At 43.0% G+C, this 15,311-nt stretch overlaps 1 protein-coding gene across 1 annotated transcript in view; it reads left to right on the top strand.

Moving 5' to 3' along the window:
* Window positions 1-11,908, top strand: part of LOC123760895 (C-signal) — a 106,348-nt gene extending 94,440 nt beyond the window's left edge. Inside the window, exon 5 of the mRNA XM_069329068.1 lies at window positions 11,547-11,908. Within this exon, the coding sequence (XP_069185169.1) occupies window positions 11,547-11,771 (225 nt within the window). The 3' untranslated portion in view covers window positions 11,772-11,908. The remainder of the gene's footprint in view (window positions 1-11,546) is intronic.
* The last annotated feature ends 3,403 nt before the right edge of the window (window positions 11,909-15,311 follow it).

Genomic DNA, 15,311 nt, shown 5'->3' with positions numbered 1-15,311 from the left:
TCACAGGTGTTGCATCTATATTTATACTTACGAAATGAACGGTATGGTAAACAACACAGCTCAATTCCAACACAATGTCACACAAAATAATTCGATAAAAAATAAAATAAATCGACATCTATGAAAATAAAATTTATCAATGCAATCGGAAACCTTGAAATGAAATTCGTGACATATTTAGTATAGCGGGCATGTTGCTATTATGTGCAACAGATGGCGCTGTTTTTCAAAAACGCATGTTTTTATCTGTCACAGGGGTAGGATCTCTATAGTAGGTATATGAAAAGACGCGCCTATTCGAATGCGACGTTGTCAAAAGTTCAAAGCAATCGGTGAAAAACTTTCTGAGATTACAGCGTGTGTTGCTCTTACGTCCAACAGATGGCGCTGTTTTTTCAAAAAAGCATGTTTTTTTCCAGTCACTGGTGAGGCATGTATACAGTAGATATATAAAAAACGCGCCTATTTGAATGCAACGTTGTGTCAAAATTTCAAAGCAATTGGTAAGGATGTTTTGAAGATTTCCCTCACATGACAGTGTCCCCCTTGTATCGAGAAGCTGGGATTCTAGACCTGATGTCACGAGAGCCAAGAGATGTCGCTACCAATCAGAGCAGGTTATGGAAAACGTGGGAGGGCCTAGGGACTGTAATTGGTCAACAAGTGATGACGTCACCGGCTTGTGGAGGTTACCCGGGAAGGCGCGCGCGCGAAAGAGAGACAGAGAGAGAGAGAGAGTGTTGGAAATTTCCAACACTAATAAACTACTATTGTATTATAATAAATCATTATCATTATATACTAACTACAGTAGTTACTAAATTTACTAACAGTAGTGTCAACATAAACTAACCATTGCATCTGCGTATTAATGCTAGAATTCTCATGAAATAGAGCGACAATATTGCATCAGATAATGTCTAGTTAGACACGTTTATTACCAATGGGTTAGAGAATTGAATGTGGTTCTCCAAAATCATCAGTATTCCGTGTAATAATTACTTACGGATAATATAACTCCCAATAATCTCAAACTGAGAGTTATTAGCTACAATTGTTATCAAGTAATAGTTTTTCTGTCACGCACGAATGTCATGGAGGAGAATAAAATCTTCTCCATTTCTCGTTTAACACCATAAAACGAGAATATGCTAATATTTAAGTCCCTATAATTGCAACTCCGTCCTCATTAACGTATTACATCCATAATCGCGAGGAAAAAGAATTATTTGTGATTAATAATTTCTGTGGTGAATGCGAGACGCGGGTTGAGGTAGGGGGCGACGCCATTGTAGAGCGAGTGTGCCTGGACAGCGTACGAGAGAGAAGGGTCCTGGCGTCAAGAGTGGCGAGACACGTGGCGATTGGGAGTTATCAGCAAGAATTACACTGATACACAACTAATAGTGAATAATTATTCTTCCACGTGCTCCATAGTGCTCAGCCAACCAATAACGCGTCTATAATTAAAGCCAAACCCACAAACACGTGTACAACGCCATGAAAGTTTGGGACTGGCAGACGCGATATCGGCAGACTTCAGTAGTACCTACACTTACGTTAAGTATAGTTTCTTTCTTGATGCATCATTTAAGATCGTATATTTGTGAGTAGTCTGTCGTTACATAGTGAGACGACCCCATATCCAACGTTAGTACCACATCGGCATTTCTTCTATTTTCATGAATATTGAGATTAAAAGTAGCCTATTCCAATGCTACTTAATATTCTTTAATTTTCAGCTCATATGTGAGGAGTCATCGAGTCGTTTTCTTCATTCGTGCTATTCACCTCTAATTCCTTCTATGTGGAGATCCTGAGATCACGAGGACGAATCACAAAACGATGTCATAGAAATCGTCTTAAAGCGAAGACTCTTTGTACACATTTAATTCCTCCATTTAATTCTTATACAAATTTTGTAGGATCATTATATTAAATATTATTACCAGATATGATGATTGGAAATTCATGTGTTTGCTTAGACGGTTGCTCCGTAATTTAATAATCATTAATATTTACAATTTGAGTTACATATTTGAATCTATAACATTTTAGATCATAATATTATTTACTCAGCAATGAACTGGTGACGAACCACACTAGTTCCTAGACGTATATGAAGTTCTAGTAATACCCCCCCCCCCCCAATGTAGGTGTTTGAGGCTCTGACTTTAGTTAATCATACGGCCCATTCATTATTTCAAGTGATTATCTTTTCTAATAATTATCCATAGACACTGGTTCTCTAGTGTTATTCTAATGATCACTTTTATTAGTTTCTCTCTTTTCTCAAATGTGGGTGGTCCTTCGTTATTAAATTAATAAGTAAATAATTGAATAATTGAGTCAAGCCCCAGATATCCCACAGAGAGGGGTGATTTCACGAGTAATCATTTCAATGGATTACTCGTGAAATCGCAACACACATGTTATACTAAATGTTACAATTCCATTTCAATGCTTCTGATTGCATTGATAAATTGAATTTTCATAGATTTTTAATATATTTTTATTTTTATTTATTTTCTGTGAATTGCATTGGAATTGAGCTGTGTTGTTTAACATACTGTTCATTTCGTGAGTATAGTTTATTTTTTTATTTTTTTCATATTTTCATTTAATTTTTTACCTGTTTTTCGTATATTTCAGTGATGGGAACATCAGATCACTTGATGTTCCCAATTTTCTGATGGGAACATCAAACCATATGAGAAGGCATCGGACGAGGGAGTGGGGAATGGTGGGGATGATTAGGGGACAGAAGTGAGAGATGGTGGGGAGGACAAGGGAGGGGGATGAAAGGACGAGGGGACAGGGAAGTTTGGGATGGTGGGGACGAGAGGATGGGGGAAAGGAGAATGGTGAGGAGAACAAAGAGACAGGGAAGTGGGGCATGGTGGGAAGGAAGAGGGGATGGTGGGGAGGACGAGGGGACGGTGGAGTGGGGAATGGTGGGGAGGCCTAGAAGATGGGCAAGGGGGGAATGGTGGGGAGTACTGGGGGACAGGGAAGGTTGCTGTTGCTCAGCAATGCACATGTGTTGCTGAGCCACAGCAATGCGTGGCCGGGTACTGCTAGTATATAAATAAAAATGGAAATGTTCGTTTGTTCAAAATCGTTAATCTCCGAAAGTTCTTCACCGATTGCTTTGAAATTTTCACACAACGTTGCATTCACATCCGAGCGGGTTTTTATATACATATTATATAGATGTCACGTCTGTGACGGGAAAAAACATTTTTTCTTTAAATTGTTTTTCATGTGTTTTTCATGCGAGGGAAATCTTGGAAACCACTTTACCAATTGCTTTGAAATTTTGACACAACGATGCATTCGAATAGGCACGTATTTCTTTTTTATACCTACTATATACATGCCTCACCTATGACAGGAAAAAAACATACTTTTTTGAAAAACAGCGCAATCTGTTGGACGTAAGAGGAACACATGCTGTAATCTCCGGAAGTTTTTCACCGATTGCTTTGAAATTCTGATACAACGTTCCATTCGAATATGCACATGTTTTTATATACCTACTATATAGATGACACACCTGTGACAGATAAAACATGCCTTTTTTCGAAAACAGTGCCATCTGTTGCACATAATAGCAACACATTTGCAATACTATATATGTTACGATTTCCATTTCAGTGTTTCCGATTGCATTGATAAATATAATTTTCACACATTTCGATTTATTTTAATTTGTATTGAATAATTTTGTGACATTGTGTTGGAATTGAGCTGTGTTGTTTACCATACCGTTCATTTCATAAGTATAAGTATAAATGCCACACCTGTGACAGGTAAAAATTAAAAAAAAAAAAAGCTCCATCTGTTGCACGTAAGAGCCATCCACACTATACTAAATATGTTATGATACCATTTCATTGTTTCATTGTTATATATATATATATATATATATATATATATATATATATATATAAATTTCTAAATGAGTTGTGTGTGTACATATATTGACAGTGACAGGTGGAACAATCGTGGTACCTCACACATGATCACTTGTTCACCGGCGAGTCTGTCTTTCACTCAAACCTACTTCTGTCGTAGGTGGGTCGTAAGGCGGGTAAGTCTGGCTGATCAGAGCGATTATCGCCCTACACTATTAGCGTCTCTGTGGCGGCACTTTTGGGTTATCCATAATGTTCGTTGAACCCTTTTCTCTCACTATTGAGATAACAGACAACACTATCACAGCGGTACACTTCTCACATTCCTGTTGCGTCTGGACCATGCTCGTGGGCGCTCTTCCAGTCACTCCACTTAACCAAAAAGCGATGCATACGGGAGTCCGGTCGTTCACGAGATAATTGTGTCGAATAAAGAAGCTGCAGATAACTTGACGGCCGAAGAACAATGAGTGTTTCTACTTATTGTCCAATAAGCTTAATGGGACACGGTTACCATGACTGACGTTCTGCGCATGAATAGTTAGCTTGGTGAGGCAAGTCCGGTCTAATCAGCTCCGGTTGTTATCTCTAGTATCTGAGCATAATTGAAATTGAAATAAGTTTATTGAGGTAAAATAAACACAAAGGGATGAGGTAGCTCCAGCTATTCTCACCCCGTTCAGTACATCGTGTTAATACAAGCATAGACACACATGACAAACAATAAACATATTACCAAACATTCTGAGAGATGAACATATACATTTCCTCCTTTACACAAGTAACCGAGCATCATGGGTTGTATAGGTTCATCCGAGGTGACGTGGGTGGTGACGCCATGGCTACGTCACCCCTGAGGTCAACCGGTGAGGGTGACCTGACCCTCTAATATCTCTCTCTCTCTCTCTCTCTCTCTCTCTCTCTCTCTCTCTCTCTCTCTCTCTCTCTCTCTCTCTCTCTCTCTCTCTCTCTCTCTCTCGCCATTACCTGTGGTAAAATACTCCTGTCAGTAGCTTTCCAAGATGGCCGACGTTTGTCGTTGGCTTCTAACAATGGAAAAGCTATGCTTGCTCTATGTCCTCTTTGACTAAACACAAGATGGTCCTTGTGGCATCATTATGCTGCTAATATTGTGGTGCCAATCAAAAGATACATAAGAAGCTGGGTGTTAGTCCAGTACTACGCGCACTGTGTATACACGAGGACAGATTTTCTGACTTAGTGCACTTGCGGAGGCTCTGTGGTGAAACTTGCGGTGGCTCTGTGGTGCCACGTGCAGAGGTTCTGTGGTGCCACTTGTGGAGGCTCTGTGGTGCCACTTGCGGAGGCTCTGTGGTGCCACTTGTGGAAGCTCTGTGGTGCCACTTGTGGAAGCTCTGTGGTGCCACTTGCGGAGGCTCTGTGGTGCCACTTGCGGAGGCTCTGTGGTGCCACGTGCAGAGGCTCTGTGATGCCACTTGTGGAGGCTCTGTGGTGCCACTTGCGGAGGCTCTGTGGTGCCACTTGCGGAGGCTCTGAGGTGCCACTTGTGGAAGCTCTGTGGTGCCACTTGCGGAGGCTCTGTGGTGCCACTTGCGGAGGCTCTGTGGTGAAACTTGTGGTGGCTCTCTGGTGCCACTTGCGGAGGCTCTGTGGTGAAACTTGTGGAGGCTCTGTGGTGCCACTTGTGGAGGCTCTGTGGTGCCACTTGCGGAGGCTCTGTGGTGCCACTTGCGGAGGCTCTGTGGTGCCACTTGTGGAGGCTCTGTGGTGCCACTTGTGGAGGCTCTGTGGTGCCACTTGCAGAGGCTCTGTGGTGCCACTTGCGGAGACTCTGTGGAGCCACTTGCGGAGGCTCTGTGGTGCTACTTGCGGAGGCTCTGTGGTGCCACGTGCGGAGGCTCTGTGGTGCCACGTGCGGAGGCTCTGTGGTGAAACTTGCGGAGGCTCTGTGGTGCCACTTGCGGAGACTCTGTGGAGCCACTTGCGGAGGCTCTGTGGTGCTACTTGCGGAGGCTCTGTGGTGCCACTTGCGGAGGCTCTGTGGTGCCACTTGTGGAGGCTCTGTGGTGCCACTTGCGGAGGCTCTGTGGTGCCACGTGCGGAGGCTCTGTGGTGCCACTTGCGGAGGCTCTGTGGTGCCACTTGCGGAGGCTCTGTGGTGCTACTTGCGGAGGCTCTGTGGTGCTACTTGCGGAGGCTCTGTGGTGCTACTTGCGGAGGCTCTGCGGTTGCCACGTGCGGAGGCTCTGCGGTTGCCACGTGCGGAGGCTCTGCGGTGCCACGTGCAGAGGCTCTGCTGTGCCACTTGTGGAGGCTCTGCGGTGCCACGTGCAGAGGCTCTGCGGTGCCACGTGCGGAGGCTCTGTGGTGCCACGTGCGGAGGCTCTGTGGTGCCACCTGCGGAGGCTCTGTGGTGCCACGTGCGGAGGCTCTGTGGTGCCACGTGCGGAGGCTCTGCGGTGCCACGTGCAGAGGCTTTGTGGAGAAACTTGCGGAGGCTCTATGGTGCAACTTGACGTCAGTTGTAGGAAACTGAGAAACCGTTCTCTCATCCACCTACTCTAAACGCTCAGTAGAGCACACGACTCCATCATCTTTACTACCTACTAGCACTGCTTACAACTGCACATCTTCCTTCTCTCTTCTCCATAAACTCCCACTGCTTGGTGCAGTTGAACACCCTTCTCTCTACTCCATAAACTCCCACTGCTTGGTGCAGTTGAACATCCTTCTCTCATTTCCATCTACTCCCTCTTCTTAGTAAAGCATGGCACGCTCCTCCTCCTGTTTCATACTGTTCCTCTGCCTAGAACACATTACCTCTATCTCTCCTCCACTTACTCTCACTGCTTATTATAATTCATATCCTTAAAACTTCATTACTGTTCTCATTGCTTGGTATAGTATATCATCCCTACCTGTCCTGCATTTAATCCAACTGCTTAGTATAACTCTTCATTCTTACATCTTCTCCACCTACTCCCACTGTTTAGTAACCTACCCCTCCCCCGTCATTCATCTGTTCATGCTGTTCAGCGCAGCACCCTCTTTCTCCACCATCTCCACCTCCTCCAACCGAACAGCACCCCCTCTGTCTCATAAATTTAGTCCCATTGCTTAGTGAGGCTAATCATCCTTCGTTCTTTATTATCTACTCTTATTTTTTATTTATATATACAAGGTTCTTACATTCTTTTACAGTCACTGGCACTCATAGCATTTCGGGCATGTCCTTAATCTTTATTTTCACACACAAGCCAAATATTGATACTGTTCTTAAAAGATTTCCCCATTTTGCACCCGCAAGATTACGTAAGCTTTTAAGGGTTGATAAATGTTAATCTTCTTGTTTGAGGAGCTGTTCACTTGAGACAGTTAAGCAAGACCCAGCTGTGTCTGGGTACAAGTGACAGGATGAACAACCCAGCGGGTTTTCTTCCTATTGGGGAGTGTTGTACATTCTGCTATGGCGGTATGTTCACTCACAAGATGAGTGGCGCTGCCCAATAAACTCGCCCCTCGGGGCAAAATTTAAAATTTAAAATTTAAATCCCCAGGAAGCAGCCCGTAGAAGCTGTCTATCTCCCAGGTACCTATTTACGGCTTGGTGAACAGAAACATCAGGGTGAAACAAAACTCTGCCCATTTGTTTACGCCTTCGCAGGAGATCGATCCCAGACCCTTAGGATTACGAACCCCAAACGTTGTCCACTAAGCCGTCAGGCCCCTTCGTGCTTAGTAGAGCACAACTCTCTCTCTCCTCCATTTACTTAGGATAGTTAATCACCCCTTCCTTTCTACATCTACTTCATACCCTCTTCTCTTCTACACAGCCCCGCTCCTGAGCCACGTAAGTCCCCTACGGGCTCACCATAGTCCGTGCTACTTGGAACTTTTGTTCTGAGTAGCTGAATCTAAAACAACAACAACTCTCTTCCATTTACTCTCACTGTTCATAACATCACCCCTCCGTCTTCTCATCCAACAGCCACTGTTTGCCAAAGTACATTATCCTCCCTGTCACTCATCTGCTTCCAAGGCTCGGTAAACTACTTCACCCAACATTTTCTCCATCTACTTCCACTATTTAGTTAAGCACATTACAACTTTGGCTCATCCATCATCTACTACAGCCTAGTCCTGGACGTCCGCTCATTATTTTACCTAAACTACTTAAATAATAGAGCACATTGCTTCTCACCTTCCTCCTCCATCTTCTCTCACTGCATAGTAAAACACATCATCTTCAGTTTCAGGCATCTCTTTCCACTGTTTATTACTGTACCACTCCACCGTACAACTTATTACCGTACCACTCCGCTCTTCACATTCATTGTGGAGGGTGGAGTGGTAAAGCCCCCCCAATCCTGTTCAACTCTATCTTCTTATACTGCTTAGAAAAGCGCATAGCCCTCTCTCTCATACATCTACTTCCATTTCTTGGTAGATCCATTCATCAGTCCTATCCTTCATCTACTCTTGCTGTCTATTACAGCATATCACTTTATGCATCTACTTTCACTGCCCTGTATAACTCGTCATTCCTTCCTCTCCACGTCTACTTCCTCTGTTAATTGCAGTGGAAGTGGCCTCTTCTGTATCCAGTCCTTTTATTTGCTACTACACATCTCCCCTCATGCTACTTCACTACTTATTATAACACAACATCACTTCCCTCTTCTCAAACATCTTAGTACAGAACATCGCCACTCTCTATCTTCCAATTGCGTAGTGCAAAATATTAGCCACCCCTTCCCTATCTGCATCTACTCGAGCTGCATCCACTGCGTAGTACATCACAACCTCTCCTTCATCTACTCCCACTTCGTATAACTCATTACCTCTACCTTTTCTCTATCTACTGCCACTGCTTAGTACAGGACATCACCCTTAGTTCCCTCCATCTGCTCACACGGCCTAGTTCAGCATTTGTCCTCTCTCTTTTTTCCTGTCGGAAAATCCGACACCATTTAATAATAATATCATACAGACAGATAAGAGCAGTGTTGTATAAACAAGTTACCCATAGAAAACGTAACTTGTAGTGGAATTACCGTCTATAGAAAACGGGATATCATCACCACACACTATTATAATTCACCACCTATTATGGTGGGAATTATTCTTAAATACATTAGTCTTTGGACTTTACCATCATAAAAACATCTCATATAAATTAACTTAATTATCAATATTAAAGTAGAGTAAATGTGACCCTTCTATCACTTTCCGTCATCTGGACAATGTAAGCCAGGCGTCAGTGGGGAAGGAGGGCAGCCATTGTTTGTACTAGACCAGAGGCTCACGGGAGCAAATTCGGCTCCTGTTAATTTTACTTGGACGTAGTGTTATGGAAACCAAGGGTGTACCATTATCAACACGCTGTCTACAAATTCAAGTTAAGTGTCTATCCGAAACCCGTTTATCATTCATTTATGGCCATTAATGTCAGGATATAGGGTGGGCCGGTTAGATCACGAAATCGCCTCAAACTAAAGGTAATTAAGCCAGGTCTTCATTGTTCCATGTACTGTATAGTGTTTTCTCTGATATAGCCTGTCATATATAGAACCTGGCTTCACAGCTAGCGCCCTTTTGACAGGTCAAGACGAGGAAGACTTTGTGCACCAGTTACTGGGTGATGGAAGCTACCTCAAAGAGGATAATTTGGTGTCTACACCCTAGTTATACCTGGTGGACTAGCCTGCTGTACTATAAGATAAGGAACCTCTTCAATGTATGTAGTTAATTCTGTAGTTTGATTGGCTGCATATATATTAATTTAATAACCCCCCCCCCCTAATGTGTAGAGGATCGATTTGTGAGATTATGAGATTATTGCAGAAATACAGTCCACTTATCATTATACAAATTGCTATCGAAGTATATAAATTAACGTAAATATAAATTCATATAAATTAAATAAATATAAATCTCACAGGTCGGTTCCCACATTTCCATCTATACCAACTGCCTATAGTAGCAGCGTCATCTGCTGCTGTACAACTGCACATTTTCCTTCCCTCTACACCTTAAACTCCCACTGCTTGGTACAGTTCAACACCCTTCTCTCTTCTACATCTACTTCCTCTTCTTAGTAAGACATGTCACACTCCTCCTCTTACATACTGTTCCGCTGCTTAGAACACATTACCTTTATCTCACCTTCCCCTCATTTTCCTTCATTTGCTCCCACTGCTTCTTCCGTGGCTTACTTAAAAACATCAACATTCCTCTTTTCTATGTACTTCTCGGGAGAGCATTAATTTACGAACCCTTTCTTTCATCTACTCCCGCTGCTTAGCGTAGATTATCACCGCTCTCTACTCCATCTGCTCCCACAGCCATGTAAAGCACATCACTCCTGTTTCTCCCTATATTTTATTTATCTGAGGGCCACTAAACTCTAGTGGCGTTGACGAGGACAGGAAGCCGGTGGCGCATCAAATGTTCCCCCATTTGCCCTGATGATTTTTCCAGTTAGGTTGAAAAATTTAACAGTTTTAGCATTTAGAGCTTCGGCGGGTCAGCGGTTCCAAGGGTTTATAACCTGCTTGAGCTTAACGATAGAGTGATGGTCTCGCTTCATGCAAGTCGGTGTTCAATTCCCGACCGTCCAAGTGATGGTGCACCATTCCTTCCCCCCCCTCCCCCCCCCCCGTCCCATCCTAAATCCATATCCTGATCCCTTCCAAGTGCTATATAGTCGTAATGGCTAGGCGCTTTCTCCTGATAATTCCCTCCCCGTTGGTGAAAAAGCATCTTCTGTTTTTAGTTCTACATTGTGGCTTACTGAGCTTGACACCGTTGCTCATTTTTTGTGTGTCATCTGACCTTTAGAAGAAAGTTTCCGGATCAACATTACTTAAATTGTTCAGTATTTTGAAAGTTTTGATGAGATCCGCCGTGTCATGCACGGTTTGCAGCGTTGTTAGCTCTGTGGCCCCTCAATCATCCCTGGTACAAGAGTTGACTTAGTTCGGGGATGATTTTTGTCGCCCGGTGTCGCGCCGTCTTCAACGCTGAACGTCCTTCTGAAGATGAGGTCTCCATGCTAGGATACAATAATCCAAGTTGGGACGCACCATAAACAGTCTCCGTGGTGTAGTGGTAAAACACTCGCCTGGCGTTCCGCGAGCGCTTAGTCATGGGTTCGTATCCTGGCCGGGGAGGATTTACTGGGCGCAAATCCTTAATTGTAGCCTCTGTTTAACTCGACAGTAAAATGTGTACTTGGTTGTAACAACGATTCTTCGCGGCGGGGATCGTATTCCAGGGACCTGCCCGAAACGCTACGCGTACTAGTGGCTGTACAAGAATGTAACAACTCTTGTATATATCTCAAAAAAAAAACTTATTCAGTTGAATCACTACCATCTTTTCTTTAAAGTCAAATGTACTCTTGATTATTCCTAAGGTTTGGTTAGCTTCATTTGAGCTGCTCCAACCTGTTGTGCAACTGTAACTGAATGGGACATTTTGACTCGAAGGTCCTTTTCTTCATCAATCTGCTTCAGGGTTAATTTGCAATCTGCTGCATAAATTTATCTAATTTAATGAATTAAAACTTAAAAAATCTAAACCATAATTATGTTGTTTAAATTACAAAAGTATTTGTCATTCATAATGTTAATTATTTTTTTCCAGGCAGCTATAAACGTGTTGACGAAGTCACTATCGGTGGAATATGACAAAGACGGCATATTGTTTGTGGCGGTCCACCCTGGCTGGGTCCAGACCGACATGGGAACATCTGCAGCACCCTTGACTGCTCAAGAAAGTATCAGCAAAGTCTTTCAAGTCCTGACAGGTTTGTCAGAGAAACACAACGGCCTAATGATCTCCTACACCGGTGATATTCTGCCTTGGTGATACTGTTAACTAAAATTTATATTTACAATGGCTGCTTATACAATGCAAGGTAATAAATATTCCCTGTGGCAAAACTTCACATTTTCAAAACGATTACCTGTATAAGTTTGAGATAAATAAAAGATATGAATTCTTTAGTTTTCTATATCAATAAATAAATACACACACACACACACACACACACACACATATATATATATATATATATATATATATATATATATATATATATATATATATATATATATATATATATATATATATAAAGGTTGTGAGGGTACCACCTCTGGTGCAAATGTGGGGACTCAGCCTCGGAGAAGAAAATAAGGAGTATTCAGTGAAGACCTTGTGGATTCTCACTGAACAATAATATTTTCTTCTCCTAACATCCCCATTCTTTTGTATATACACATATATATTTGTTTTATTTAAAAAAATTTACAAAAAAACGAGTTACATATAGGGTACAGAGATGATTATCTTAAGTTGTCGAGTTCCTCCAGCTCCTCAGATGGCGGGCAGGAACCCTGAATGCAGTGTGCATTTTCCCTCTGCATCGCCACGCTGAGGCGCTGGAAAAGGAAGTTGGCAGCTCTAAGTTCCTTTGTATTTTCAATTAGCCTAGAACCTAGTTCCTTAAAAAACTGGTAGAACTTTTACCCCAGGCGCCGAGTGTCTCGGAAGTAATTGGGACAAAATTATAGTGGTGATCCAGTTCTCTGTACTTACGGGATTTGGCTGATTCCCTATGGGTGGCAGCGCCACCTGGTTGTGAAACACTGAAGTAAATGTAGGTGTTAGCTAGGGTTGATATACTCGTGTAGTCCCATACCAACTGCTTGCCATTCTTACAGGGGTTCACTGTGATAGCAGTGAACCCCTGTATCTGGGTGACCAATAAGAGCATCAGAGTTATAGGGTGTTAAGTAACGGGGCTCTCTTTCAGCTGGGCATCCAGCTATAGTGAGGCTCGTCTTGATGTCGTTAATTTCACTGTGCCTCGAATGCCATCCCCCTGTGCTTTAGCAGAGTAGGCCATGGTGGTCGTACCTGTCCGCCACCATCTCGCCGCAAATTCATCTATATTTGTTGTGGATTGGAGCAGCAAGGCGGAGGGCGACAGCAATTCGAAAGGCTTGTTGTGTGAGACGTGTGGCAGATGCCGACATTGGTGTTACTAACAGGAAATCCCCTGCATGTGGGGCTGCTACTGCTGTGAGGCGAGCAATGTCGTGTTGTGTTGTTGCAGCACCCAGGCTCTCTGCAGCATCTTGGTCTACAATGGAGCCATCCCAGTTGGATTCCTTGTGGGATTTTGAGGATGGTGGTAGAAGTGATGGGCCTGCACGAGAGGCCCACTCTGTGGTACAGCGTGTAAAATTGGGATCGTGTACACTTGCCAGCTGGTGTAAGTAGGCAGGTAGAATTTCCTTCACAAACGTCGTCGGCGTGAAGGAAATTCACTGAGCTCAGTTGAGCCCTCTCAGTTGTACTGAGAGGGCCAATAGTTATAATCAAAGGAGTTCCTAAAATAGTGGAGATTAGATAGGCCCCGGCCCCCAGGGAACAATATTCCCATCAATGAATACTTGCTTGGCTAGATTAACTTCTGCCGTATAAAGTAGATCATCTACTCCACTTCAACAGGATGAAAAGATACTCCTAGCTTATTCCTTATTTATTAAACCCTTTAATAACCCCCACATATACAAACTACAATAAATCACTTTACCACTCCACCTTACGTTAAACACCGTGGTCCACATAAGCAGGATGCAAGATTTACAATTGCAACTAGGGTAAAGACTTGTTTCCTGACTGGCACTTGTATCATAGGTATCACAGACTTCACCAGACGTGGGTTCACTAGTCCCCTAGAGTATACTTAGAGATACCAAAACACTAGCTAATAATACACACTCTTAAACATACACCTAACTAGTAGCATGGTAAAATCGGAGAAAGGTACTTATCTTGGACATAGGACATAGGGAGAGAAGAAAGGAGGAGGAGAAAGAGAACAGAGCCCACAGGAAAGGTGTAGTCACCACCACAGCAGCCACAGAGAAGACCCAGCAAGCAGCTCTCTCAGCCTACAATGATGTTGCCGGTGGATAATCAACCGATCGAACGGTAGCAATCATCACAAGTATTCCCAGACATTCATTACTAGTTACTTTAACAATTCTAAGAATAGCTGATATCCAGCTTTATCTAATATTTAATAATCAACAAGAACAGATCCTGAATGCTCTGTGAGTAACAAGATTCGTCTTACGTCTGGCAAGGAAGACGGGAACAAATGCATACCCAGGTTTTAACCCTTACACTGCTCAGGGGTCATATGGACATTTACACCCCTGTGCGCAAGAAAAAAAAAAATTCAAAAAAATTTTTTCGTCTTCTAAACATGTTAATTTGAGTCTCCTGAGCATGGGAAAAATAATAAAAAAATTCTATTATACATACCAATGACACAATTGAGCCGAGAAGTTGGCCGATGACGTCACAGATTGTGAGCGCTCAAGGGTGCTGCGTCAGCCAGCTGTCACTCACGGCCGCTCGCGCGGCCCGAGTTGCCGCGAATTTATTTTCGCGGAATTATTTACAGTATTCTTGGGTCATTTTACTCCAATTTTTTTCGCTAGTATTGTTCCAGTTATTACCACTAGACGTTGTATTATAATAAAACTGGTATAAACTCACTAGGCGTTCACATATTAGTGTCACAAGTATGCCCACCAAAATGGTATAATTTACAGAAAATATTCAATGTATTTGGGTTTTTTTCAATATAAACACAAAAATAAACTTGATATGTACATTTATTTACCAAAGAATTACACATTTAGTACTCCAGGAGACTGTGATACTGTGCGAAACAGTCGATATGGCACAGAGGGACGGCACACGCTTCGCACCATGTCAACACCAATTTGCGTTTCTGTGGCCTCAATTTGGTACTGGAACACACAACACACCGACGCTGGCCTGCTGCACGAGCTCCAGTTGGTGGTAATTTCTTGATTTGATGTATCAGAAAGGCCTCCCTGTAAGCGAGCCTGGGTGCAGGAGCATGGTTCAGTATTGGGTCTCGAATGGGTCTTTGTATACCAGGTGTGTCCTTGCCAAATTTACCTAGCAACTGTTTCACAACTTGGAAACTGAACGAACGGAAATATGGTTTTCTACCTGTCTTCACAAGAAACATATTGTAACTGTTCAGCATTGTTACATCAATAAGGTGAAAAATCATTTTCTTTGTCCACTTCACTGTTTTACGTACACACTCTACAGCACCCACCATCATGTCACATTTATCAACTAAACGCATGTTGATGTTGTAGTCCATCACACAATCTGGCTTGTATATTATTTGCTTTGTTGTTCTGTTCACCTTGCCACTGTCTACCATTGTACCAGGGTGAATGGTGGTCAACATGTTCACTTCACGTCTGTCTTTCCACCGCACTGAAAGCATTGCACCACTTTTCCTTACCTCGCAGTCACCTACTTGCATAGCAGTATCAAACACAGGCA

This window comes from Procambarus clarkii, chromosome 3 (assembly GCF_040958095.1).
Source record: "Procambarus clarkii isolate CNS0578487 chromosome 3, FALCON_Pclarkii_2.0, whole genome shotgun sequence".
Lineage (NCBI taxonomy): Eukaryota > Metazoa > Arthropoda > Malacostraca > Decapoda > Cambaridae > Procambarus > Procambarus clarkii.
The sequence above is the reverse complement of the archived record's forward strand: the minus strand, read 5'-3'. Positions and strand labels throughout refer to the sequence as shown.